The sequence below is a fragment of the Erithacus rubecula genome (assembly GCF_903797595.1).
Source record: "Erithacus rubecula genome assembly, chromosome: 8".
Classification (NCBI taxonomy): domain Eukaryota; kingdom Metazoa; phylum Chordata; class Aves; order Passeriformes; family Muscicapidae; genus Erithacus; species Erithacus rubecula.
This window is the reverse complement of record NC_136659.1, coordinates 35,143,114-35,170,445: the sequence shown is the minus strand read 5'-3', so window position 1 is coordinate 35,170,445 and position 27,332 is coordinate 35,143,114. Positions and strand designations below refer to the sequence as shown.

The window sequence follows — 27,332 nt, the reverse complement described above, 5'->3', positions numbered from 1 at the left end:
TATGACCCTACCCCATCCCATCAGAAAAGTGTCTCTGTCCAGCACTATCTAATTAAAAAAATTGAAACATGTGCATGATCAAGCCAAGGAAGCCCATCCTCTGCAAAGGCAGCTTTCCCTCTAGATCCAATTGTTCTGCTCATCATTTCTCAGCCAAGTGCTCAATAAGCTGCATATTGAATGTGAGATGTCTAATGAGCGTCTCCATGACTGCAGAAATGACAACTTCCCAAAACAGAAGGTCTGACTCCCAAACTGCTGCAGTCTGGATAATGTTCACCTGCTGTCAGCCTGCTGGAATATTTCTCATTGTCCTGGCTAGACACAGGACAAGTGCAATTCTCCCAGTGAAGCCCCATGTAGGACTAACTTGACAAAAATTTCTCTAGGATTTTCTCTCTGATTTGCCCTCATTCCCACAGCTGTATCCAGCACCAGCCAGGCCAGTCCCCTAAAACAAGAAGCAATTTTCTGTGGGAATGACACAGGAGTGTCTCTCACAAGTCCCAACTGGCAGGGACACACCAGCTCTGAGGCTCCATGGCTCACCTGGCTGCACAGCCCAGAATGTTCCAGAGGCACTGGGATGGCAGCACAGCCCAGGGGTCCTGCTGGGAATGCCCAACTCACCTGGCACAGCATGGCACACACCTGGGGACAAGTGACCCCAAAACAATCCCATTGATGCTGCCCAGCTCCTTAGGAGAGGAGACAGCTCCCAACAAAACCTTCATGGATGCTCATGGAGGGCAGGATGGGTGGGGACCCTCCCTCCCCCAAAACCCAAGCCATGTGTTAAATATTAAATTACTCCCATTTATCTGCTGTGTTGCTGTTATTTTTCCTTAACGATACACTCATTCTAAAATATTTAACAATTCTATGAAGATGTCTATTTCAACACACTGAAATCCCCTTTTTAACCTGAGTGCTCCAAACTCTCTGCCACTGCAGCTCAAGGGCTGCAGAGTAAAACTAGATCTAAAGCAACCCCAAAATCAGGTTAAATATCTCAATTTCCTTCATGCTGCAAGTCCAGTGTCCCCTTCCCACCTTGTTCTCCTTAACCTGCTGCTGGCTGGAGATAATCTCAGCCAGGTTTCCCAATTGCTGACACAGGAACCTGTGTGAGCACACTGAACTACTTCCTTTTCTCCTTGAAAAGATTTAATAACCTGCAACTTTCTTCTCTGCCCTACTTGGAGTCTATAGTTTGCTTCCCTCTAGTATCGAATCTGCTAAAATAAAATTTTATAGAGTGTCAATTCAACAAAGGCAAAACTATAAAGTCTGTTCTGACAGCTTCCTTTCTCCAAAAAATTTAATCAAAAAAGGAAAAAGAAAGAAAAAAAAAAAAAATCCTTTGCCCTTGAGAAGATGAATTGAATAGCCTTAGGTATTCTATAGCTGTATTTATGAAAAGCTTTTGGACACTAAAAGTCTCTAAAGAAATGGGGAAAGTGTTTTGCTCAGGTCATAAAACTTTTTTTTTTTTTTCACTGCACACAGAAAAATATGCTGCACTCCACTAGGAAACAGCAGCTGACCTCTGGGAGAGGCAGCAGCCCCAATCACCCCCAAAATCCCACAAAACACACAGAAAAAGGAATTGCTCCCCTAAAACCAAAGAGATTTCTCTCCAGAAACACACAGCACTCTGCCCAGACATTCATTAAAACTTTTTGTACTTAAGCTATGTTATGAATATTTGATATTATTTATGGCAGAAGCAAATTACAGGAAATAATACTAAAAATATTTTCAAAATTAAAGGATATATCAGTTTTCTACAATAAAAAGTAAAATACAGTAAAAATCATGTAAAAGTAACATAAAGCTCCCTGGCTATGAATGAAAACAAAACCAGCACTTTGAAACATGAAATAATTCCCTGTATTTCCCATTTAATACTTTATGCTAGAATGTGGCAGGAATTATTTATTTTCCTCATTTTTATCCAAAACAATTCAATTTGCTTTTTAAATTTTACAGTAAGGAGTAAAACTTGTACCAAGCAAGATTCTGAGAGACCAATTCCATGCAGAACAGGTAATTTCACTTGGTTCAAGTCCCTCCCTCTGCCTGATGTCAAAGACTCAACTGACTTGTGTATTACTAAATAAAAATCTAAATAAAACCCCAAATCCTCTCAAAACTGGTTTATAAATTATAACAAATATTAACATATTTTTCATCAGACAGGGAAAAGGCATAAGTAACTCACTGCTCATTTGAAGATAATTTAATTTCAGCTGATTGAATAAATCCCTTTTTCTTGCTTGTGGCAGAACTACAGGAGAATATTTATTTGAAACAATGTTGTACAGTTGTGGTAATTTGAAGAAAAAAGAAAAATATTTTGGGACAGCTTTGGGTTTTGGGTTTTTTTTCAGGTAGAATTGGAAAAAAAATTTAAATTAATTAGTTTTTAGTTAGCTCCAGATAACCATATAATAGTCTCAGTACTTCGACTTTACATTATCCAATAGCAATTATATTCAAAATTCAAGTTTCTGCACTGATAAGAGGTCTGCTCATCCTAAATTACCACTTCATTTTTTTTTATTCTTTATGGAACTCTATAAAATTATCCCCCTCTATTAGATCCAAAATAATTTTAACAGAAGACAGTGACAAAAAATTAAAATCCCATATTGTTCCTGGTATTTTATACATTAGAGTAGTATCAAGGCTCTGGTTATAATTGACAAATGCACAGAAAAACACCAATAAAGAGACATAAAATAATTTAGTCATTCCTTGAATTCAAAGGGATCAGAGAATAATTCTTAGAATGCAAATTGTTTAATGTTTACAAAATCAACACATCTGGCTCCTTCTTCTGCTGAGGTTCCTCCAAAAATTTGGTTCCTGTTTTTATTGAAATACTTAAGCATTCAAAAGAAACTGAGTTATTCAAGAGAAACCCCCTTTCCTCACTAAGCTACACTGAATTTATTTCATTAAAGCCTTGCTTCAACCCATTCTCTCAAAGCAGAAAATGCTAAATCATATTAGAGCTCCTGCTTAAAAAAAGAAGAAACTTTTCTGGTTGTCTTTAAAGGAAAAATGTTTGTCCATGTATATATAAGTTTAGAAATACTTATTCCAAAAAAAAAAAAAGAGGAAGATACAAGAAATTTAAAGACTAATTTTCATATTTTTTATGATTAGAAATTATGTTTCTTTCTTTTTTTTTTTTTTTTTTTTGGTGGAATAAATTCCTAAGTCTTAAAACTCCACAGATAAGAGTTAAAATAAAGAAGTTCAATTCTCTACCAGAATGCATTTGCTCAAGTGTAAAGCTCACAAATGCTAAAATTTTTGGCAACACGTCTGCATTTCTGAATCATTAGGTAGTCAAACTATTTTTTGATTTTGCTTGCATGATGTTGGATTGGAATAATCCATCTAAATCAGTGGTTTTCCCTGCCTAGGAATATGTGTTTGATGGCACAAAAATGCAGGGAGGTTCAGCAAGCCCCAGCAGAGCTGCCTTGGATGTGCAGCACTGGATTAGGATTGTTTACTCAGGGGACAGGCAAGGAGAATAAAGTCAAAGTAAACACAAGGCAGGCAAGGCATGCCCAGCATTCCAGGCACCCTGTGCAGAGAGGGAAACTTCCCTGGCAGAGCTCACCCATGGGTGGGGGTCCAGGAGGGCTCACCCATGGGTGGGGGTCCAGGAGGGCTCAGCCAGGGGTGGGTGGGGGTCCAGGAGAGCTCAGCCAGGGGTGGGTGGGGGTCCAGGAGGGCTCAGCCAGGGGTGGGTGGGGGTCCAGGAGAGCTCAGCCAGGGGTGGGTGGGGGTCCAGGAGAGCTCAGCCAGGGGTGGGGGTCCAGGCACCCTGTGCACTTTGGGATCCTTCCCTGGCAGAGCTCACCCATGGGTGGGGGTCCAGGAGGGCTCAGCCAGGGGTGGGTGGGGGTCCAGGAGAGCTGGAGGCAGCACAGAGCAGAACTGGATCACCACAAAGGAGAACCCCAGACATGGATTGAACTGCCTGGACACTTCCCTCGTGGAAACCCAAAGTCCTCCAAGGTTTTAAAGCCCTTCTGCAGCACTGACAGGTCCTGATGGGAGAGCAGCAGGGCTGCTGCAACTCCAGCTCTTCCAAGTTGAGACAGCAACAGTGGCAATATTATGGGATTATTTATACACTCACAGGCCTGTTTACTTCCCTTTTCAAATCATTCTGAGGCTGCTGGATGTAAAGGCTGTGATTAAGCAGCACTTTCTGGTTGATACTGTGTGAAAATATTCTTGATACTTGTGGTTTCAGGGAGGCTGCTGGGTGGGTTTCCCATCACCAGCTCCCCTTCCCAACACATTGTGGACCCCAGGGGTGGAGCCAGGCTGGGAGAGCTGGGAATGTTCACTTGGAGAGGAGAAGGATCCAGGGAGAGCTCAGGGCCTAAAGGGGCTCCAGGAGAGCTGGAGAGGGGCTGGGAACAAGGGATGGAGGGACAGGATACAGGGAATGGGACACTGCCAGAGGGCAGGGATGGATGGGATTTTGGGAATAAACTCTTGCCTGTGAGAGTGGGGAGGCCCTGGCACAGGGTGCCCAGAGAAGCTGTGGCTGTCCCTGGATCCCTGGAAGTGTCCAAGACAAAGACAAGGATGAGACTTAAAGCAGCCTGGGATAGTGGAAGGTGTCCCTGACATGGAATGGGATGAGCTCTAAGCTCCCTTCCAACCCAAACCACTCCATGGTTCTCTGATCATGGCAAGCAATTTTTACACACCCTGCTGCTCAGATTCCCCTAATTCTCATTACAGCCCTGACTACCTCTGCACCAACTCTCCCCCAAACACCAGCTTTGCCTCCATGCCCTTCCCTCCCTGCTGCCACCCACATCCCCTGTGCCCATCCTCTGCCTCTTCTGAACGTTTCCCCACTGCTTTCCTTCCTCCTGCCACCCCCAGGGCCTCTCCAGCAGCTCTCAGCTCCAATCCTGAGAGCCAAATCCCCTCCCCCAGCCCCAAAAACCACAGAGAACAGCAGCAAGGGTTTATCCACAGGCTGCACCTTGCAGCTCCCCTGAAACAGCTTCACCATCCTGTGCACAAAAATCAAAATATTTCATCCTGGTGGATGCACTCCCTGAAGTTTGATGGGTTTTTTTTGTGGGGTGACCAACTCACTGCCCCAAAAACATGCAGTTGAGCACCAGACAATTGCCAGAGCAAGTCAGGGTTAGTAACTTGGCAGGAATGTCTATTGGGGCACAATAAAGTAGGTGAGTAAAGCAAGAGCAAACAACAGGAGAGTCCCTGCAAACTGAGGATGGATAATTACGGATTACACTGGACTGGATTAACAGAGATTAAAAAAAACCCTCAGTAATTATTTAGGAATTTTTGATGAATATCCAGGTTCACAGAACCTAATCCTAATATCCCACCTGCCTGTGAAGACCTCTGGAGCACAGGACAACCAATTCCCAACACTGGGACATGAAATAAAAACCTCTATAAAGAGCTTGCTTTCAATACAACAAACTGGAGATGCCTTAAAATATCCTCAATTTAAAGTTCACCTTCAGCAGTAATTCAGTTTACATTCAACACCACTGTACTGAACATCTTCCTGTATTAGAAATGCATTTGACTACCTACCAAAACACAAACTAAAAAGCATCTCATTTTTTTTATAATTGCACAGAACCATTACAGACTTATATATACCATCAATAAAGAATTATAATTATTTGCAATAATTAGCAAAAGCTGAATATTAAGAGTTTTTTACTGTTTTTTGACTGTAATAACATTAAAAATGAGAATAATATACTTCCAACTGTTCATCTATGGGATAAGTGTGTCTCAGGCTGTTGTATCAAATCCATAACATCAAAAAAAACCTGAATAGAATTAACTTAGTTTTATTTAGCACAGATCAATACCTGGAGAAAGTTGATCAATTATTTTTGATTTTATTTTTTTGAAAATGACAAAAATGTAACAATGAGCTCTCCAAAGTTTATATATTCATTCTCTGACAAAGTAACAGCTATTAGTCTGATAATTATTATTTAAGAAAAATGATGCTGCTCTTCTACATGGGAATACTTTTACTGGCACACAAGTTTCTTTAACATAAAAATGAAAATAAAAAAAATATTGTCTGGATTTTCTGTTTATTTTTAAGTTCCAGTGACATGCTCCTAAATTCTACCTCCTCATATGTCCAAGATCTTTAGCAGGACTCTTCCATCAAAGGACTTGAGTTCCAAAAGATGATTAAGGATTGATTCAGAACAGTGAAGTTTTTAGGGAAAGCAGGATGGGGAAAAGCCCAGAAATCCCCAGAATTCTGGGAAGAAAGCTCCAGGTGGAATCCTCAGAGCAGGTGATGAAAGAGCTGCCCAACTTTGGGGGGAGCATTACTTTGTTACAAGTTTGGTTCCCCAAGACCTTTGTGAAGTTACAACTCAGGAAAAATTCAGTTTTAGGGCTTGATCCAGCATCTAAGAAACTGATAAATATTTTAGCAGTGAAAACAGAATAGACTAATATTATTATTACATTTATTTTTCCCCATGAAGATTTCATATCTACACTTTCACTAGTAGAGTCTCAAGAGTAGAAACATTGGATAGACACTTCCAAAAATTAAAATCACCCACACCACACTTTTCAATACCCAACTTCATGCCTGAATGAACATATTTATCAAAGAAAAGTGAGATACAAGATGTCCTGGGAGTAACACAACTTTTAGCAAATCCCCAGCAGCACTGCAAGGCTCCAGCCAGGGCACCCTGCACAGATGGACAAGACATTTTTAGAAATGAATCACACTGCAAATGATTGGACTAATTTTAAAACAGAGGTGAGGAACCAATAGCCTCCAGCCCAGATATGGTTTGCTTCAGCTGGCCCACAGACACAGCCCTGCTTTATTACTTAATAACACCCAGGCAACTTCAAGGGGAACCACGTGCCTTTTAAAAGGCTCCAACAACTCACAGATTTTTAAGGACACGTCCTTAAACTCAAACATCATTCTCAAGTTTTAAGTATTACATGGGATTTTTGGGTTTAGGTTTTCTTTTTGTCCATTCTTGCTACTCTGAGCAGGTAGGATTTCACAGCTCTCAGCTGTGACAAATGAATGAAATTTTGTGAAATTCAGGGAAAAGCCAATGGTGCTTCCAAGTTTGGACAACACAAGGGCTGTGGTAGAAGGATTTTGCTGGCAGCTCTGACATTTAGGAGAAAACTTCCACTGAAAACCTTGAAGAGACACAGTCCCAAACACAGATGCCAGTCTTTCCAAGTTCTGAAGCTGAAAGGAAGCAGTGGAAGGAATTTTTTGGGGGGAATCACAGTTCTCTGCTTGGTTTTGATGCTTTCTGCAGCTCCCTGCCCTATTGAGGCAAGAGAAGGTTCAGCTCTGACTGAGGTTTGCCCATGCCCAGGGGCTCTGAGCCATCAGCACAAACAAACCCTTCCACTGCACTCCCTAACCCAGCAATGCACTAGGAGGAGAAGTAATTTTAAACAGCATCTTGAAAAACCAAAACTTTCCCAGCAGAGTATCAATGGGGAAAATTCATATTTCCTCAGGAAAATGATTAAGTTTTCAAAGGGAGTTACTCTTTGAGAAACATGGGATGAGCCTTCCAGAAACACCTAAAAAGCCAGAAAAATTTGCAATATTTGCCATCTCAGGAACAAGAAGACAACACCACATTGCATCACCAGTCTGTGCCAACACATCACCTCTGAAATCTGATCCAAGCCTCTTCCCCATAAAGATTACGAGGGAACAACTATCCCTCTCCTGCCCCCAACCCCTAAAACACAAAAGGAAGTTCTGTTCTAAAAAAACCAGCTCACAAATTCCTGACTACTTTGTTTCTTGAATCAATGATCTCATTTGTTCACTTTTGCAGTGTTTTCTTCCAAAAATAGCAGATACTAAAAAAAAATTCTTCTTATCTAGAGTTTGGATGAGAGGATCCAGCAAAATATTTTTTTGTGCTTCTCATCTACACACAGTTAAAACAAATAAAATTTATCTCCTTAAATTGACAGTGTGCTTATATAAAAAAAAAAATTAAATAGATACATAAAGCTTCATCGCATCAGTCTCTAAAGTAAAAAAATTAAATTAAATTAAATAGATTAAGGACAAACACAGCCAAAAATATAAGGCTATGTTTATAATGTTCAATGCTACAGCTTCAGTGTAACCAAAATACATGAAATTTGTACTCATTCTAGTGGGCCTAGTCACCTATATATCCATATATATATATTTACATATACATGAGATATGCATTATATATGTATATATACATGAAGTAGACAGGTAAAAGCTTAAAGGATCAAGACAAACCCAAATGTTTCACATATTCTTTCATTTATCACAACAGATAATCCTAAATAACAGGTTGGCAACCATCTTCCAGAGCTTAAAAATCAAGTCTAAAATTGGCCAAGCAAAATTGAATTTCCATGTTTTTCCAACCATCAGGCAGCATGAATGGAAAATTCTGACTATCTGTATTTATGATATGTAGGCCCAGGTTCTAGCTGGCCAAATTTTCTCCTAACTTAGGCTGTGTTTGTTTCATTTGGCACTGGGGTACAAGGCAACATTTATCTCCTGCCTTCCTTGATCTAAATGTTGGGAATATCACCATTTGATCCAGCAGGATTTGTTGTGCAAACAATTGACAACTGTTCTGCTTCCCTCATTTAGGAATTTTCCTGAGTGAGGCCACTGATGCTGCAAATGAAGGACCCTCATATTTTTTACATTTCAGATTACTCAGACATCAAAATAATTCTGCCTTTAATGTCACTGAAATTGTAGACTAAGCAAAAATTATGACAATATATTTTTTTTTTATTCCAAGCCTCAATTTTACCTTATAGCAGAGTAATGAATTAATATATTGCTTCTACAGGTTTTGGTTATCAGATATTGTGGCAGGATAAGAATTAAAATATTGCTTGCTTACTTTAAAACATTTTCTGGAAAATAAAAATATATAAAATAAACAGCACATTGAATTTAACCAGAGTAATAAATGAAAGAATAAAGGTTTATAATAATTTGTAAGTTTCATTTTTAAGCATATTTAAACAGAATATTTCAGGAAAAAAAAAAAAAAATCTTGTATGAAATATCTTGGGCATCTCCAGCTCCCAGTGCAGGATTTGTTCCTTAGTCATTGCCATGGCAAGGATGGGAGGCAGGGGAGATTTTGGGGCTGGCAACACCTGTCAGGCTGCAGATAAACCCAGATGAACAACTCATTTGACAAAGCTCTATGAATAGCCATGGCAGGGATTCACTGATTGCTGGGACACAGCACCAGAGCCTGGAGCTGGGGGGCTCCCAATGCACATCCTGGGAGCCACAGGGACCTTCCAGCAGCACTGCAAAGTTCCAATGATTGGGGTTTTTACACTTCTTGGAGATGCTCCTTTATCAATGTGTGTTTGTGTGTGCAGCTAAACTCATTTGCATGTGTGCTCGTGCACTTTGGAATGTTGTAGTCCAAGTGATTTTGACAAATTTTACCTTGATTTAAAAATAGTAGCAAGTCTGAACTCCTTTCTAGACGATTCATCAAGAAAATAGGAATTGCTATAATAAAGAACTTGGAATTCAAGAGAGGGAAGGAGTCAGCACTTCTCAGTTTCTTAACTGCTGCATTTTGTTTTATTCCCTCTTCGTTTAGCTCCAGATACACAAAGAAAAATTAAAGCATCCTGAAAGCTTTTTCCAATGAGCTTCCAAAATTTCATCCCTAATACCAGCCTTGGTTCCTGTGCAGGCCCATTTGGAACTGATTGAGCAGTATTATTCCACCTCATAGTTCCAAAAATAAATACAAAGAAAAGCCAATGAGAGCCTGTGGTTTCCAATGTTCAAGCAACTCTTTAAAAGAATAAGCAGGTCCTTAATGACATAAGAACATTAAAAAGGAAATAAATGTATCCTGTATCTTTTAATGTTCTTTTTAATCAATGGTAATTCTGATTTCTACTGAGAACAAGAACCAACACAGGGACAACCAAACAAAACTAAACCCTCAGACAACCCAACAAGCCTGAAAGAACAACAGAATTCCCCACTCTTCCAAAAATTTGATGGGATTTTTGCAAAGGAAGCTCAGCCACTTGAAAAATTGGTGTCCCTGGCCATGAACTGCTTTGTGCACGTGGCCTCTTAAGTCCATAGAGAGCCACTGGGACATTAGTGGGGCTCCAGATGGGCACGAGGGGCCTCCCACCTGGCTGCTGCTTTCCACAGGGAACATCCACAGGGAGCCACAAACTCATGGTGCACTCACACCACTCCAGCCACTGATCCTCCACAGAGAAGGAACAGCCATGAGGAACAGTAGAAAAAAAGAAAATAAATCCACTGACATAGCAAATTAAATAACCCAGCTGAAACCCAAAGCATTCCATCTTGGACTGTGACTGATGCCAGGATCTCCAGTGCTTTTCAACAAGGAGAAACACTGATCCCTCCACAGCCAAAGACCCAAAGGAGTGCAAGTTGTACAAGAAAAGTTCAATTATTGAAGGTATTGCATCATAAAGCTTCTCCTCAAACATCCGCCTCCCTAATCCAAATAGAGACCAACTCATCCGGCCACAAAGGAAGGTACAGTAGCAAATTTCACAGAAACATTGTTAAAGTCAGGCCCGAAACAGCATCTTTATGTTCAGCGCAGTCCTTGCTAATTCCAAACTATCTGCCCTCAGAGCCCAGGAAGCCACTGACTCAGAATACAGCAAAATAATTATTAATTCTGTCCCCAAAGATAAAGAATTGGAAAATCCACGCAAAGTTTTTCTAAAAGCAATTAGCACCTGTAAATATATTGATAATTGAAGCAGAAAGAGCATATGAACCCAAATAAAAGGAAACTGTGTTGCCTTTTAGTTACAGCCCTTGATAAATCACAATCTTTCCTAGCACAGGTTGAAAGATTCAATTCCTTCAGTTCTTGGAAGGTTGTGACAGCAGCCAGAAGCCCCAAATTAGCCCGAGACCCTTTTGTGCTAAGCCTGCAGAAATGCAGGAATTACCACCCAGAATCCCAGTGCCAGCAGTGCTTCCTTCCCACCCCAATGCCACAGCTCTCCCTCCAGCACAGACCCAGCTGCAGGACTGGAGGCCTGTGGAAATGAAGGTTTATCAGTCGTTTTATCTCCAGGATTTAAAGCAAGAAAAAACCCAAAACTGTTCTGCCCAGCTTCAGAACCCTGCTCAGTTTTACAGTGTAACCATATTAAACCAAACCATAGCTACTTGAAGGACTGAAGCACAAGGAGATGGTTAAATCCCTGTAATAATTAATGTATCACATCACTGTAGGCCATGGAAGTTGGGGGAAGAGCTGCAGCTCTACACACACAGGGAATGTAATTCTGCAGCCACTACAGGCTTCCATCTACAGAGGAAAGCAAATCCATGGGATCTCAGGTTGAGAAAAGCAGCACTGTCATGAAATAAAAGAATGAAATTATGTCCTTTACTCTTGGACAGGCTTTGCCTGTCCAACTCCTACCTGTAGTAAACTAAGAGGAGAGTCACATGTTTAAATTGTGGGTGCTCAGACACAGATCTGCTGATTTGGGGGATTGTCACCATTGAGGTTTTTCCCCCACAGGTTTAAACCCAAAGTTATCACAAGCAAAAAGAAAACTAGCAGCAAACTGTTAGAAAGAACTACAGTTATGGCTGCTACCTCCAATTCTCCATCACAACATTGCCAAGTTATCTGGTTTTCTCCTATTCCTTCCACCCCATCAAATTATGGCTCTCACAAACTCTTCCCAGCCCCATCCCAAAATTGCTGCTTCACACCAGACACGTGTGTACAAATTAGAAATGGGAGATAGCCCAGCATGTCAGGAGAGCTCTTTCTTGTGGGCATCCTTCAGCATGAGGCACAGATGACACACACTCTCTGCTGACCACCATTTAACTGGGATTAACTGGGATGCCCCTCTGGAACACACACTCATGGCCTACTCCATAGCACTTAATAAACCAAAAAAAAAAAAATAAACCAAAGCGCTCTGACCGTCTTTCAGAAATTACAGAGGACATAATTAAGCTCCAGAAATAATCAGACAACAGCAATTTCTATATAAACATCCTACTCGTGTAAGGGGACTCATTTCAACTCGGTGTTAATGCCCCAACTCTTACTTCTGGATCCTTGCAAACATCTAGAAGGCTTCTCCCAACGTTTCCTCGAGTCCAGAATTTAGTCTGACATTTAAAGCCATTCCATTTTAACCTATTTCAGACGTTTTAACACATGAACCAGCAGAAAACACGGTCAGGTCAGCCCACCAGCAGCACCTGACCAACACCGTGAGCAGGGATGGAGACACTTGGCCTTCCCAGCAGAAAACCATGGAAAAACACATCCCGACATATAGATTTGAACAAACCATTGCCCAAATATAGCCGGGCACCACCGATAACCAGGGGCTGCTACCAAACCACATCCCAACCCTGCAAACACCAAGTCCAGCTCTTGCACTGCCTATCCCTGGAAGTTCAGCTCGGGAAAGGGTCTTTGTACAAGTGGTCTTTGTACCTTCACCACGGCAGGGGTTTAATAACTCAAACAATAAGTCAAACAACGGCCTGGAAGCTGGGGGGCAACCCTGTTACGGCAGGAAAACAAGACTTTGGGGACTCGGCCGGGGCTCAGCACCCACCGCACCACCCCGAACTTTGGCCGGCGCCCCCGCCACCATCGCCCCCTTCCCCTGCCGCTCCGGAGGGGCCCAGAGCAGCATCCCCGAGCATCCCCCGACAACAAAGCTGGGCCGGGGGGGCGCCGGCAAGGGGCCCGGAGTGACAGGCGGTGCCCCCCCGGGGTAAACAGGGGGTAAACACGGGGTAAACAAACCCCCCCCCCGCCCCGCCGCTCCCCCCGCACTCACCTCAGGGCCCCCGGGCGCAGGGAGGAAGGCGGAGACGCACACAAAGGGTAATAAAGGGGGAGGAGGAGGAGGGAGCGGCGCTCCGCGGGGCCGCCCCCGAGGGACGGGGGGGGGGTCTCGGTGTGTTTTGGGGGGGATGTGGAAGAAACTCCCCGGCGGGGCTGCGGGGGGGGCAGCGACTCGGGGCCCCCCGCCCCCGCCTCGGCGCGGCGCTGCTTCGTGTCCCTTCAGCGGCGCGAACAACCGGCCGTCCCGCCGCCGCCCCCCCCCGCGCTCCTCCTCATCGCCGCCGCCGCTGTCGGGAAGGAGGAGGAGGAGGAGGAGGAGAAGAAGGAGGAGGAGGAGGAGGAGGAGGAGGAAGAGGAGGGGAGGCAGCAGCGGCGGCCGCCACCGCGCATGCGCCCCGGGGGAGCTCGGGAGGCCGCGGGGAGGAAGGGGGGGGGGAAACGGGGGGGGGGGGGGGGACGGGGGACGACGACTTCCCACAGCGCCGCGCGCGCCGCTCCCGGAAACGGATCCGGGACTGGGAGGAAGGAAGTGGATGAGGGGGAAGGAAGAGGGAGGGAGGGAGGGAAATGGACGGGGAGGAAGTGACGGGACAGGGAGGGGGGAGCGCGCGGTGACGTGAGGGGGCGGCGCGCGCGGGGGCCGGTGGGAGCGCGCGCGCTCGGGGGGGGCGGGACCCGCCCTCAGGTGAGGGAAGAGAGGCGGGAAAGCGCCGTGAGGGCAGCGCCGTGAGGGCGGCGGCGGAGATTTAACCCCCAGTCCAGGATGCGCCCCCCCGCCCGCCCTTCATCTGCTCGGGCTGCGGCATCTCTGAGGGAGCCGCGGATGCAGCCTGTGAGGAGGGTGACGGGCGCTGGGGGGTCGGTGTGGGAGGGGGTGGATGGCTGCCGGGGAGGGGTCTCGGTGCCGTGCGAGGCTGAGGCGAGGGCTGAGGGCAGCGTGCGAGCGGCCACCCCTCAGGTGATGGAGAAGAAGCGGGAAAACGGCGTGAGGGGAGGTGGGATGAAAAACACCCCTAGGACCCTTCAAGCCCTATAGGGTCTTCCCCCATTTCCTCATGGGTTCTCCCAAAACCCGCCCCAGCCCCTCAGGACCCTCCCAAGCTCTTTGGGACCTCTCCCTTCCCTCACCAGGGTCGTCACGGCCCCGAAAATTCAAACCCCTCAGACCCCCACCTTCCCCATTCCCACTCCCCTTCCCCTGCTCCCTCATGGACACTCCCCTCCCCCCCATTCCTTTTCAGAGCATTCCCAGACCCTCCTAGCCCTGTAAATTCCCAATCCCTCAGGACCACCCCCAAACCCTTCATGTCTTCCTCAAGACCTTTAAATCTCCCCCAAATTCCTCTCAGAGCCTCCCTTAGATCCCCCTAATTCCCTCAGGCTCTCTTGAATCTCCCTCAGAACCCACTCAAACTTCTCAATCCTATCATGATCCCCCAATCCCTTCAGGTTTCCCCTCAAACCCCTTCTGGATCTACCTAAATCTCCTCAGAGACCCCCAATCCCCTTAGGACCCCTTCTAGTCCCCTTCAGAGCTTATCTAGAGAGTTGCTGTGGTTATTGCAATAAGCTGCACATTATAAACAAGGATGGCCACTTATTCCTGTAAAAACTTCATTGTTGTGTTGTAATGTGTGCTTGTAGCTTGTTTCATCTGCAGGAACATCAGTATTTTATTTTAAACTCTGTGAAGCATCCTAAAGCCAGTGCTGTTTAGGAGATGTGTGTAAAAGTGGGTTTAATGTTATCAGAAATAAATTTAAAATGCTTCCAGTCTTTTGGTTCTTTTTCACTAGGAAGATGGTCTGTTGCATCTTTATTAATTAAGAATAAATGTTTGTTTCAGTCATTAAAAATGACCAACATCCAAGTCCAGTTTCTCACTAGGATTGTTTGGAAAGTGATGCTATTTAATAAAACATTTATCTTTTCTCCTCCAAAGATGAAACCTTCAGCAATGAGCAAGCGTAAGCTGAAGGAGAGCAGTGCAGAAAGTGCTGAGTGCATTTCCCAGGTCAGTAATATCTTTATTCATTACTTTGTTTTCAAGTTATGGAGCTTTTCCATCCTCTGCCATTCATGTTTTTGGTTTTTTTTTCCAAGACCAGTTTCAAAGACTTGGACAAATACTGGATACAATTATGAGGGCTGTAAATGGCTTTTTCCAGTTGTATTTCTTTCACTTTCTCACCTGCTGCAGTAATAATGTAGTGAAAAACTGAAAGGATGGTCTTGTTTGTGGCAACAGATGTGCATAAATCTATTTTTATCCATTTAGGGTTTTTTATCTTCCAGTTTGTAGTGTGAATCAGAACCCAGATGACTTTTTTTAGCACCAGGACAGCAGCTGCCAAATCTGTTTTTAGTTTGTTTGGTTTTTTTAACCTTTACTCTCCTGTTTTCCCAAAGTTCCTGGTTAAAACCACAATGCATCCTGCAAGGAATTACTTCTGGGTCAGTGATTTCTTACATATTTTAATCTCCTCTAATTGCTTTTCTCCTTTATGTAATATTACAACAATATTCTGCCTCCTGCATCTTTATTTTTCCTTTCAAGACCTCTATCATTGATGCCATTAAAGTTTTATGTATTGTAGAATAGTGCCTAATTTACTGTTATTTTATTGCTGTAGTTACATTATTGGTAAATTCTGATGTTTGAAGCCCCAAACATTTTTTTCCTGTCCTGTGTTTGATCCATAGGTGCAAAAAATCTTACGTGAGAGATTCTGTCACAATTGTACTGCTGGAAAACTCTTTGGGATGGAGCAGCAGTACAGGTCAGTGAGCAGTATTATATAATTTATACATCATTTATAGTATATATAAATTATAGTATAATTTAACTGCAGTATTAAAATAATCTGGTGAAGGCAGAACTTTGATTCTCTCTTTTATTAAGTGGTACAGCTTTAAATGACTTCCAGCCCAATGCTTCTAAAAATTCCTTGCCTCAGATTTTAAGAGTTTTTGTACAACTGTTCCCTTCTGGTTTTGTCAGACTCTGAGTTTTGGATTTCTTGTCCTTGTTTCACATCTCTCATTCATGAAGCACTTTTGTTTTTGAGATTGAAAGATATTTCCAGTGCATGTTCTAAGACTGTGTAATATCCTGGCAAAGCAAGAAGTTAAATTCCCTTGCTGTGATACTTTATTTTTACTTCAGATTTTTTCCTGTTTGTTGGTGAACAGTGTTAGAACTCAAAATTTCTGTGGCAGCATTCATGTTTGTTGAAGTAGAGGCCCATATTTAAACCTACTTCTGGAGCCATCCAGATGTGGAATTTAGGGTTAGGAGGAAGGGACTTATTGGGACAATACAGATGCAGGTCAAATTCTGCAGATAACAAACAGGTATTTAAAGAACTCCTTTTAAACAATTAATTTTTCCAAGACTGACTATGTAAGTGCAATCACCTGATGTGAGCACAAGTTTCCAATACAAGAGGAATTTACAGGCAGTGTTCTACTCAGTGTTCACTGGCAGTGAATTCTCCTGGAGGGAAACACTCCCCAGCTCTGATTTTTTTTTTCCTTCCCAAAATGTATCAGAGCTCTTGGCTGGGCTTGGCTCTCAAAAAATGAACAAACCCCAGCTGCTCCATGAGGACTCCCACCCTTCAGAAGCATTAGCAGGATGTCAGGATTCCATATTCCACATTATTATTGATGTGTAAACACTTGGGAATTGGAGGTGTCAGTGGTTGCTCTAAGGACTTTAACTGGGGTGATGAGTCCATCTGCAGGTAATTTAGAGCAAGCAATCTATTTCTTAAAGAAAGAAATGATTATTGCAGTCTGTCCTTTCACAGCAGAGAATTGATGAATTAGTGATACTCTCAACTTCTGCATGTTTTAATATTTTAAAGCATTTTCAGAGCTCTGATCACTGAGCCCTCTGTACTTTATTGTATTACATTTTGCATGCCCTGAGCATTGGCTCTCATCAAGCTGAAGTGGGTTGAGTTTTATTCTTTGAATTTCCCCTTGATTTGGGGAACGCTGTCAGCTCTGAGCTTTTGAGCCTTTTTCTGTTTCCAAGGCAGACATTTGCTGGAGCTGCTGAGAAGAACCACGGTGCACGGGGAGAGCAATTCCGCCCTCGTGATCGGCCCCCGCGGCTCCGGGAAAAGCACGGTAGGAGCAGCCCCTGGGGGCTCCAGCACAGCCCCCCTGCTCTGCACCCTCTGCAGCTGCTGGACAGACACAGCTGCTGATGCTTTGCACAGAAATTCTAAACATTCCACCACTTGCTGGGGCTAATTCTGTTCGGGAGCAGCGTGGAGAAATCTCTTCCTAGCACTTGGCGTTGCAATTCTGAACCAAATCAGAACTATTCTGATTACTCTTTCATTAACCTGTTTCTGGGCCTTCACTGTAAAAAAAGCTCTAAAAAAGGAGTAGGCTGAGGGATGGGTTTCTCCCTAGCTGTGTGCATGCAGGGAATGGTCAGGAATATTGAACTGCCATGGAGCAGGGTATTGTTTGGTGGTTATGGTTTGTAAGTTTTTGTAGGTTTTGTAATTTAAGGGAATTCCCCTTAGCTGAGGCACATAAAGAGATGACCTCTCAGTTAAGTGTGTAATACTTCAGCATTAGTCAAACATTCAGGTCTTTGATGTTTGCATTAAATGATGTCATGAAAATTTATGTTTTCATCCAGAAATATAGACAGAATATAAGTTAGCAAAATCAGCTATGCAGAATGAATTGTTTCCTTTTTATACATCAATTGAAACATGCTGTAAAGTAAAGAAAATTGTGTGTGTATATTTATATATTTATACTTGCACATAGGTAGGAGCTACAAATCTGCCTCTGAAGAAACCAAAGCAAATAATAGTCTTTTAATTTTTAAATTTAACATTTCTACTACTTACAGATATTTTATTACAAGTTCCTTTTGGCTTTTATGAGTAACAAGTTCTTGATGGACAGCAAATTTGGGAGTTTTATAAGCAGCAGTTGGTGTAGTTGGTGCAGTGTTAGTTTTGTCTTCCAGAAGGAAAGAATAAGCAGAGTTTCTTTTAAGATTTAAGGCAGAGAGTTTCTTTCTACATCATCTAAAGAAGCCATGAAGCTGAATATGGCACCAACTCTCTCACATCTCAAATTCATAAAGCTTTTTGATTAAGGCAAAAGCCCCAGATAATACCCCAAAAAATAAGTGACTGAAATACCAGAGTTATTTTCTTTTCCCTCCCAGTTCAGCAGAATGAACAAATGTGATTGCCACAGTCATCCTGGTGAATGCAAAGTTGTCATTTTAGTATTTTAGTCTGGAAATTACTCAAGCATGTTCCCCAATGAAACCTCACACCCCCTTTCTTATTCTATAATATCTGTAATCTCACTTTCCTTGCTGTTAAAAAATTAATCTTCTCACAGAAATTCTGTATTTTTTCTTTCCTAGTTATTAAATCACGTCTTAAAAGATCTCAGGGAAATGGAACAAGTGAGAGAGAACCTCTTGGAAGTCCATCTGAATGGCAAGTAAAACATCATTGATCCAGGGTTCTGTTATATTCAGTTCTGTATTTTGTATGTACTGAGTAAAATTCTGTCTTTCAGCCATTTAGTCCAGCCTAAATTATGGACATGTTTGTCTGTGAGCTCCAAAGTGCTTCTCTTTGTATCCTTTATATGGAGGAGACTTCTGTGCTCTTAGTGACAGAATTAAAGAGAACTCCTGCCCAGCCTAACTTTAAAAAAGGCAAAGCTTTGTAAGGCTGGAGAGGGGAAGAAGCTGCTGGTTAAGTTTCCTGTGGGAGTGAAGGATTTTTGCCAGTTCCTCATGGAGAATCCTTTTCTTTCAGGGCTTCTGCAGACAAATGACAAAGTGGCCCTGAAGGAGATCACCAGGCAGCTGCAGCTGGAAAATGTGGTTGGGGACAAAGTTTTTGTGAGTAACTTCACCTCCCCCTCAAAAGCCCTTTCCTGGGAAACTGGGGCTTTGTGGGCTGAGACTGCCAGCAGTTCCACACAAGTGCTCAGGTTCCCTTTGCTGATTGAGCACCTTTATTATTAATTAAAAATACATCAACCTGTGCCTTGCAGCAGGGAAAAAGGGAAATCTCTCTTAGCAAGCCCCTTCTTGAAACAAACTGAAGTGTTCCAAAGAAACTTTGTTCTGAGGGGTGGGGAATTTGGAAATGTTGTTTTTAACATTTCAAAATGAAGAATTAGCAAATTAACTAACCAAAAAGCAGAATCTTTAATATATTATCAATCTTTTTTTGGATATCCAAGAAGGAAGTCTATCCAGGCTATGTAGAGCTCTCATTTTCCATGATATTTCTATTAAAATATTTGCTGCTATTTCCCTTTTCCCACAGATAAACAGATTTACATTAATACTGAAGACAGCAGAGTAACCCAAATGCTTGAAAATAAATTTCCCTCATTTTCTGTAACTCACACCCAGAGGTTAAATTGGCTTTTCTGCCCCCTTTGATAGGGCTTGTGTTCTTCAGTTCATTATTTCTCACCTCACACCTGCAGTGCTGCAGAGTGGGGGAATTTGTGTAACAGGAACAGGGTGCTTTTTTCAGAAGTGTTTGATGCTTCCATCTATTCAATAAAGTTCAGTTAAACTCTGCATCCTGCTCCTTCTCAGTGGAACACATTAAGTGGCACTTTTTCCATGTGTGTGGCTGGGAAATGAGGATGCAACAGCTATTTCAGGATGGACAGAGCTGCTTGGGAATTTAGCTGATTGCAGGTATTCTCCTGATCACTAATTTTTGCCAGTTTGGGGATTTCAGACTGGAAAAAAAAAATGGATGAATATAGTTATCTGTCATTTTTCTTGTCCTGAGGAGTTTGATTATACAGCATGGGATATTTTTGAAAACATGGTTTTGGGAGGAAATGGCCTCTATTTCATGTGTGAATTTGCTGTAGTTAATTCTGAGAATGACACTGCAAATCCATTCTGAAACTCCTTTATTCTCTGTCTAGGGCAGTTTTGCTGAAAACCTTGCCTTCCTCCTTGAAGCTCTGAGGAAAGGTAAACACTAAAAAACCCTGTTTTGAGACTCTGGGTCACCTGACTGAAAAGTGGAGTTTGCTCTTCTACAGGTGGAATGAAGAATCTTAACCCAGAATGTGTCATGGTTACAAATAATATAAAAAATAGTTAATACTGATTACTACATACAGTATATATATATATATATATATATATATATGTACTGTAAAGGCTTGCATGGTGAAGGACAGATTATTTTTTCCAGATTGTTGCTATTAAAAATCCTGTTTTTAAAACAAAATTTGCCAAGTCTGTCTGTCCTTGTAGCCAGAAATGCTGCTTGGCACAACACTACAAAACCTTCTCAGTTTTTCCATATATTTTCCTTTTTGCTGTTGCACCTATAGGAAAGGGGGGCTTAGTGAGAACTGAAAGAAAATCTGCATTTTTATAACCCCATCATTAAAGAAAGCTGTAACAATAGAAGTTTAATGCTAACTCTCCAAATTTCCCTCAGGAAACAGAACCAGCAGCTGCCCAATTTTGTTTGTCCTGGATGAATTTGATTTGTTTGTCCACCACAAGAATCAGACCCTGCTCTACAACCTGTTTGACATCTCCCAGTCTGCTCAGACCCCAGTGACAGTGATTGGACTCACCTGTAGGCAGGTAAGAAATGCCATTGCCTCATTCAAACTTGTAGCTGGTTTAGAGTGACTTTTGTCTTAGTTGGAATAACTCCTTCCCTGGAATTTAATTTCCTAAGAGACTTTTCTCAATTACCCATTTTCCTAACTTTTGAATTGGGAAGGGGGATGAAAAAAATAAAGCAACTAATTTGTGCTGAGAGCAAGTTGAAGATGCCCAAAGCTTTCAGTTTCACTGCTAAAGGAGCAAACCAACATTCCCAAGGACACCCATTCAATATCAGACTGTGTGAATTCAATATTCACTCTTTGGAGGGGCTCCTGAATTTCTTGGTTGGCAGATGGCAAGGACATGTTTAAATCTCTTTTTTTAAGTAACCACTTCACTTTTGCTATAAAATGGGTTTAGGATCCCTGTTCAATTTTCTGTGATTTTCCAATGACATTATGTTGAATTGTGGGCAGTTTGTGTGTAAATCATTCTGGGGAACACTATGGGAACTTGATAGAACTGATCCTGTTTTCACACTGAACTGTTGGTGCTGAAGATAGTTGGGTTGTAACAGGAAGAATAATTCAGATCTCTTATCAGAGCCTGAATCTCAGTTTGACTGGGATTAGGTGATACCCAGCTGGGCAAATTTCCACAAGTTAATAGAAAAGTTAATTGCTGATTTAATAAATTACAATCTTTCCTTTTGCATCATCACTGTCCTGAGCCTGGTGTGCTCCTCACCCATTATTTAGAACCCTTTATCCCATTCTGAGTTTAACTAAGGAAGTGTCTCCAGAACTGACAGCTGCTGTTTCTGAGAGGTTTTTTTTTGGCTCTTTTTTGGGATTTTGAAGCTGTATTCTCCCAGGCTGACAAAAAGCACGTGGGCTGTCAGCTGCCAGCCCCAGTGTGACCACACAACTTGTCCAGAGCCCTGACAGGCTGCAGGGTTTGATTCAGCCTTAAGTAGCTGAAATATTTCCATAATCTATGGAGAAATGGTGCTGGGTTTCCTAGCAACAGATGATCCTGTGTGATGTGGAGCATCACGTGGGCTGGGATGCTTGGTGCCATTGCAAGGCACATCAATTAAAATCAGCAGCAAAGGGCTTGGTGGAGCATTTAACTTATGTTACAACATTTTTAAGCCTTGAGAATTCAATAATTCTTTCTTTTTTCAGCACACTTCAGTGATTTGTCTGTGCTGTAGTGAAGAAAACACCAAATTCATCTGCTTTTTAATTATGTTTTTCCTTTTTTTTTTCCTTTCTAGGATATCCTGGAGCTCTTGGAGAAGAGAGTAAAGTCAAGGTTTTCCCACAGGCAGATCTATTTGATGAATTCCTTTGATTTTAAACAGTACATCAAGATTTTTAAGAAACAGCTTTCTCTTCCTGCTGAATTTCCTGATGAACCTTTTGCACAAAAGTGGAATAATAATGTTCAGGTATTTAAAACATTTTATACTTGATTTTAGGAAAAAATCTAAAGTGAGAACAGTGTAAAACTGGTTTACTTTATACACTTTACCAGTAAAAGTGTGAAGCTTTTACCTAAGTTTGGCATTTCCTTTCACTGGCTGAGTGTGGGAAAATTTAAATTATTATAGAGAATCTTTGCTTATTGAAATCTGGAGGTAAAATTGTCTCAGATAAAAACCAGAAAGCTGAGGTTGGACATCAAAATTACATTGATAAGTGTGAGCTCTTCCAAAGAATTATTGAGCTGTTAGTTTTGCAGGTGAGTATGAAATGATTGAAAATGTCTCTTTGTTGTTGTTGCAGCTCCTGGCAGAGGATAAGGCTGTGCAGGACGTGCTGCAGCAGCTCTTCCAGCACAGCAAAGACCTGCGCTCGCTGCAGCTGCTCCTGGTGAGTCTGGGGCTCACAGTCACCTGCTGGCCTGCAGCTGAGGGAGCAGCTCTCCTGCTCTCAGGCCATTCAGCTCAGCTTGCCTCAAACATCATTGATCAGCCTTGTGCCACTGCTGCTCCTTGCAGGCTGTGTCAGGCTGGGGCTGGCTCCTGTTGTGAGGATGGACTGTTCAGTGCAGATGGGCCTGAGCTTTTCCTATTGAACTTTCTCCATTTATAAACCAAAACTGTAGGTGAAACCCTTTGAAACTATTTTTTTCCTTTCTGAGACTCTTTTTGGTTCCTGGTGAATCCTGACATCTGCTGATACTGAAACCTATTTTTTCTACTTGAACTTCCTCCCATCACCACACAGCAGCTGCAGCTCTCTTGGAGGGTCTGTTTTAAATTTAAGCTGCCTACCCAATTCTCCTTTTGAACACAGCTCATATAAACACACTGACACTTATACAGAGGATAAATAACACTTATTTAACAATCCTGAAATATCCCTGTGCTTGTGTGAGTGTGAGAAGCCCCCTGCCTGTACCTGCCCCTGGGCTGGCTCCAGAGCCCACAGCTCCTCCCTGCAGGGCTCAGAGGCACCATCAGAGCCTGAGCAGAGCCCTTTTCTTGGGAGTGCTGGTTAGAGGATCCAGATGATTCCTGGTGCAGGGCACTCAGAGCTGACCTGGGGCTGCAGGGAGGCCAGGAAAGGAGCTGATGGCAGCCACAGCTGGGGCTCAACTTCCCCTCAGCTTTCTGCAGCATGGGCTGAGCTCTTCCTTTGCAAAGAGCCCTTTTGTTCTCAAAGTCAGCTTCCCAGAAAAAACACATTAATACAGATTCTGCAGGGATGAGGAAGGAGTTCCTGGACAGACTGTGGAGAAAGTTTTGAGGAGACCTTGGGGCACTTCCAGTGTCTAAAGTGTCTCCAGGAGAGCTGGAGAGGGTCAGGGGACAAGGGATGAAGGGAATGGCTCCCACTGCCAGAGGGCAGGGATGGATATTGGGAATTGGGAGCTCCTGGCCAGGAGGGTGAGGAGCTGGGAGTGAGCTGTGTCTCTGTTGCAGATGCTGGCTGGCAGTGCAGTGACTGTGCACCACCCCCTGCTCACAGCTGCAGACCTGCAGGAGGCCAGCAGGCAGCACAGCACCGACTCCAAGGCAAACATTGTCCATGGTAAAGCTCCTCTTCTCCCAGAGCTGCTCCTGCAGGGGAAGGATGCTGTGCAGGGAGCCTGCTCTGAGCTCACACTGCCTGGGGCTACAACAGTGCCAGCTTAGATCCTTCCTGCTTTTGGTGGGAACTGCCCATTCCTGAATATTGCTGCTGCAAATACACAGCAAGCAAATTTTCTCTTATCCAGTTCTGGAATTTCTTTGTATAATAAAGGTACAGAACACCAGTGGGTGGGGCCCAGAGCATATAAAAATAGAGGAGTGCACAGAGTGGGTGAACTGCCTGTGTTTGGGATGTGCTCAAGGGTAATGCTTGGGATTCTTGTCTTTGCCTGCAGGTTTGTCTGTGCTGGAAATCTGCCTCATCATAGCCATGAAGCACCTGAATGAGGTCTATGATGGAGAACCATTCAACTTCCAGATGGTTTACAATGGTGAGAGCAATGCCTGAGCTCTGCAACCCCCACACCACTCCCTTCCTTCTCACTGCCCTTTTCCTCCTCCTGGTACAGAATTCCAGAAGTTCATCCAGAGGAAGGCACATTCCATGTACAACTTTGAGAAGCCAGTTGTCATGAAGGTGAGCATGAAGTGCATTTTTGTTTTTAGCTGTAAAACATTTAGGGTTTAGTCCCAGAGTGCAGATTGGGAGGGAGAGCTAGAACTCCTAGAAGGGGAGTGGGTTCTCTGTGGGTCTCTGTGGTTCTCTGTGGGGCGCAGTGGGTCTCGGGGTGCTCTGTGGGGTGCTCTGTGGGGTGCTCTGTGGTGCTCTGTGGGTGCTCTGTGGGGTGCAGTGGGTCTCTGTGGGTGCTCTGTGGGTCTCTGTGGGGCGCAGTGGGTCTCTGTGGGTCTCTGGGTGCTCTGTGGGGTGCAGTGGGTCTCTGTGGGTGCTCTGTGGGTCTCTGTGGGGCGCAGTGGGTCTCTGTGGGTCTCTGGGTGCTCTGTGGGGTGCAGTGGGTGCTCTGTGGGTGCTCTGTGGGTCTCTGGGTGCTCTGTGGGTCTCTGGGTGCTCTGTGGGGTGCAGTGGGTCTCAGTGGGTGCTCTGTGGGTGCTCTGTGGGTCTCTGGGTGCTCTGTGGGTCTCTGTGGGTCTCTGGGTGCTCAGTGGGTGCTCAGTGGGTGCTCTGTGGGTCTCTGGGTGCTCTGTGGGTCTCTGTGGGTCTCTGGGTGCTCTGTGGGGCGCAGTGGGTGCTCTGTGGGGCGCAGTGGGTGCTCTGTGGGTGCTCTGTGGGTCTCTGTGGGTGCTCTGTGGGGTGCAGTGGGTCTCTGTGGGTCTCTGGGTGCTCTGTGGGTCTCTGTGGGTCTCAGTGGGTCTCTGGGTGCTCTGTGGGTCTCTGTGGGGTGCTCTGTGGGTGCTCTGTGGGGTGCTCTGTGGGGTGCTCTGTGGGGTGCTCTGTGGGGTGCTCTGTGGGTGCTCTGTGGGTGCTCTGTGGGTGCTCTGTGGATCTCTGTGGGGTGCAGTGGGTGCTCAGTGGGTGCTCTGTGGGTCTCTGGGTGCTCTGTGGGGTGCAGTGGGTGCTCAGTGGGTGCTCTGTGGGTCTCTGGGTGCTCTGTGGGTCTGTGGGTCTCTGTGGGGTGCAGTGGGTGCTCAGTGGGTGCTCTGTGGGTCTCTGGGTGCTCTGTGGGCAGGCTGCAGTTCCCTCTGTCCCTGCAGGCCTTTGAGCACCTGCTGCAGCTGGAGCTGGTGCAGCCGCTGGAGCGGCCGTGGGCGCGGGCGCAGCGCGAGTTCCTGCTGCTGCGGCTGCTGCTGGACAGCAGGCAGATCATGGAGGCGCTGCAGCTCTACCCCAACTGCCCCACCGATGTCAAGCAGTGGGCAGCCTCCTCCCTCAGCTGGCTCTGAGCCCCACAGGAGCCACTGCTCGCCCTCAGAGAGGTTCTGCAGCAGCTTGCTTTGCTGATCCGTGTGGGATTTCCTCATGGGGACGGTGCTGCTGCTCCCTTCCAGCAGCCAGGACTGTGCCTCCCTCACTGCCCCAGGTGCTTTTAGCTCAGTGCCAACTCCTGCTCTCGCTGTTATCTCTTGAAGTCCAAGCTCTGCAGTTTGTCCCTCTGGCTGAGGGCTCTGCATCTGCTCAGCCTTTGCTCTCCTGGTTCCCTTCTACAGCCCCATCAGCTCAAAGCTCACACTGCACTTTTCCATCTCAAATCTGACTTGACATGGAAAATTTACCCAATTAAATCTTTAATCACAACCTAATTTACTTCATGAGGTTCAATCCAACCGGCTTCAGTTTGCACGGGCTACTTTGTGCCAAGTACAAGGTAACATGTTTCCATAACTGATTTTTGTAGCAAAACTCAAGATTCTGGCTCAAGAACTGCTGTAGGACCATCCCCGTGAGTTTAAAATAAAGTTTTCAAAGAAGCATTTGCAAGTCAGAGTAGTCACATTTTTTTATTTTCCCGCTGGGGAAGAGGGCAGAGTATACATTTGTATTTGTACAATATTTAACAATCACTTTATTGAGGGCGAGGGGGGGTTGGTTGGATTTTTTTGGCACTTGCAGAAAAGCAGCAAGTGCCTTTTGACAGTAGTACAACAACCTGTGCCCAAAACACTGACAAATACAAAGAGGAAAGTCAAAGTAATTGCTCACCAAACTCGAGAGGTAACAAAGAGGAGATGGACTGAAAAAAACCAAGGGAGGGAGAAAGCAAAGCAGTCCTGCTGGTTGAGTATCTGAGGTAACAGATGTTCCATCAAGGATGCTACTGGAGTCGTTTTGCCCAGGGATGTGCATTGCAGCTTCCTGTGTTTTGTACCAAGTGTTCCTGATCAACAGCAACGCCTTAAAAAAGGTTAAAAAAAGCTGGAAAAGAGGAGAGGGGTGACCTGCCTGATTGTGTGGATGCTGATGGGAGCAGGACACGTGTCAGCACTGGTTACACTGAGGAGTGAGAGCTGCACCCCTGTGCTCCTGGGCCATTCCAGCACTGCTTCAACCCCCTCCAGCAGCTGGGAGGACTTGGGACAGGAACTTGTCACCCTCACTTAAAAACCACACCTGGTGAGGCCAGGCAGGGACGCTGCCAGAATCCTCCCTGGCACATTCCCCAAAGCAGGAATTCACTGCCAAGGCCCTGAGGCAGCTCGGGGAGATGGTTCTGACCCACTCCAGAGCTCTGGGAGGAGCAGCCTCTCCTCAGGGACGCTACATGATGCTGGGAAATCCCAGGGAGTGAGCAGGAACTGAGCAGGGATATCCCAAAGGCAGGAGCAGCTCCAAGGGGAGGGGCACACACAGCAGGGACTTGGACACAGCTTCAGTTTTGGCATCAGATCTCCAACAGCACGGAATGGAATCAGCCTGGCAGGGTCAGAGGCCCCGAGGTGCCCCTGGAGAAGGACAGGGTGGGATTCATTCAGAACTCCAGCCCTGCTCTGTGTGAAGTTTAATCAAGTGGAGCAGAAATGAAAGCCAAAGGGAAGTGTCCAGCCAAAAGGACCCCACACTCCAGATTTCTTTCCCAAGGGCCCCTTGAACTGGGATCCTCAGGCAGTGGAACATCAGCCCTTCCTCCCTCCCTGCCCAGAGCTGGCTCTGCTTTATCCATCACATCCCCTGTTCCCAGATGTGGGTTCCAGCCAGCCTTCAGCAGCTCCCACCTGCTGCTTTCCAGAGACACTGGAGAGGACACAAGGAGACAAGGACACACAGCACACCACGGGCCGCTGCTGGCACTGCACTCCTGGGGGTTACATTTGTTTTCCTTGGAATTTGGTGTGAAGG

General features: G+C 44.5%; 2 protein-coding genes across 4 annotated transcripts in view; one reads left to right on the top strand and one right to left on the bottom strand.

The window, feature by feature from the left end:
• The window catches only part of MBD5 (methyl-CpG binding domain protein 5), a 102,013-nt gene extending 88,632 nt beyond the window's left edge, over window positions 1-13,381 (bottom strand). For both annotated transcript variants that reach the window (XM_079310859.1, XM_079310860.1), the window contains exon 1: window positions 12,946-13,381. The gene's annotated coding sequence lies outside the window, so the exon portion shown is untranslated. The remainder of the gene's footprint in view (window positions 1-12,945) is intronic.
• A 217-nt stretch (window positions 13,382-13,598) lies between these two features.
• On the top strand, window positions 13,599-25,969 carry ORC4 (origin recognition complex subunit 4). 2 transcript variants are annotated; one of them, XM_079311846.1, is made up of 14 exons: window positions 13,599-13,785; window positions 14,896-14,967; window positions 15,657-15,733; window positions 17,000-17,090; window positions 18,367-18,442; window positions 18,770-18,855; window positions 19,914-19,962; window positions 20,441-20,592; window positions 21,839-22,012; window positions 22,350-22,436; window positions 23,492-23,600; window positions 23,938-24,033; window positions 24,112-24,179; window positions 25,253-25,969. In XM_079311846.1, the coding sequence occupies exons 1-14, from the start codon at window positions 13,717-13,719 to the stop codon at window positions 25,439-25,441; spliced, it is 1,395 nt and encodes a 464-aa protein (XP_079167972.1). In that variant the 5' UTR covers window positions 13,599-13,716; the 3' UTR covers window positions 25,442-25,969. The 2 variants fall into 2 exon arrangements, with proteins under 2 accessions (XP_079167972.1, XP_079167971.1); XM_079311845.1 differs by having other exon boundaries at window positions 13,633-13,794.
• Window positions 25,970-27,332: the final 1,363 nt, after the last annotated feature.

Excerpts from the sequence above, each read along its gene's own strand:
- ORC4 (XM_079311845.1), top strand. The coding sequence starts at position 13,717 with ATGCGCCCCCCCGCCCGCCCTTCATCTGCTCGGGCTGCGGCATCTCTG. Across the intron at positions 14,968-15,656 it reads GTGCTGAGTGCATTTCCCAG|GTGCAAAAAATCTTACGTGA; the intron begins GTCAGTAATATC and ends TTTGATCCATAG. Across the intron at positions 17,091-18,366 it reads GCGGCTCCGGGAAAAGCACG|TTATTAAATCACGTCTTAAA; the intron begins GTAGGAGCAGCC and ends TTTCTTTCCTAG.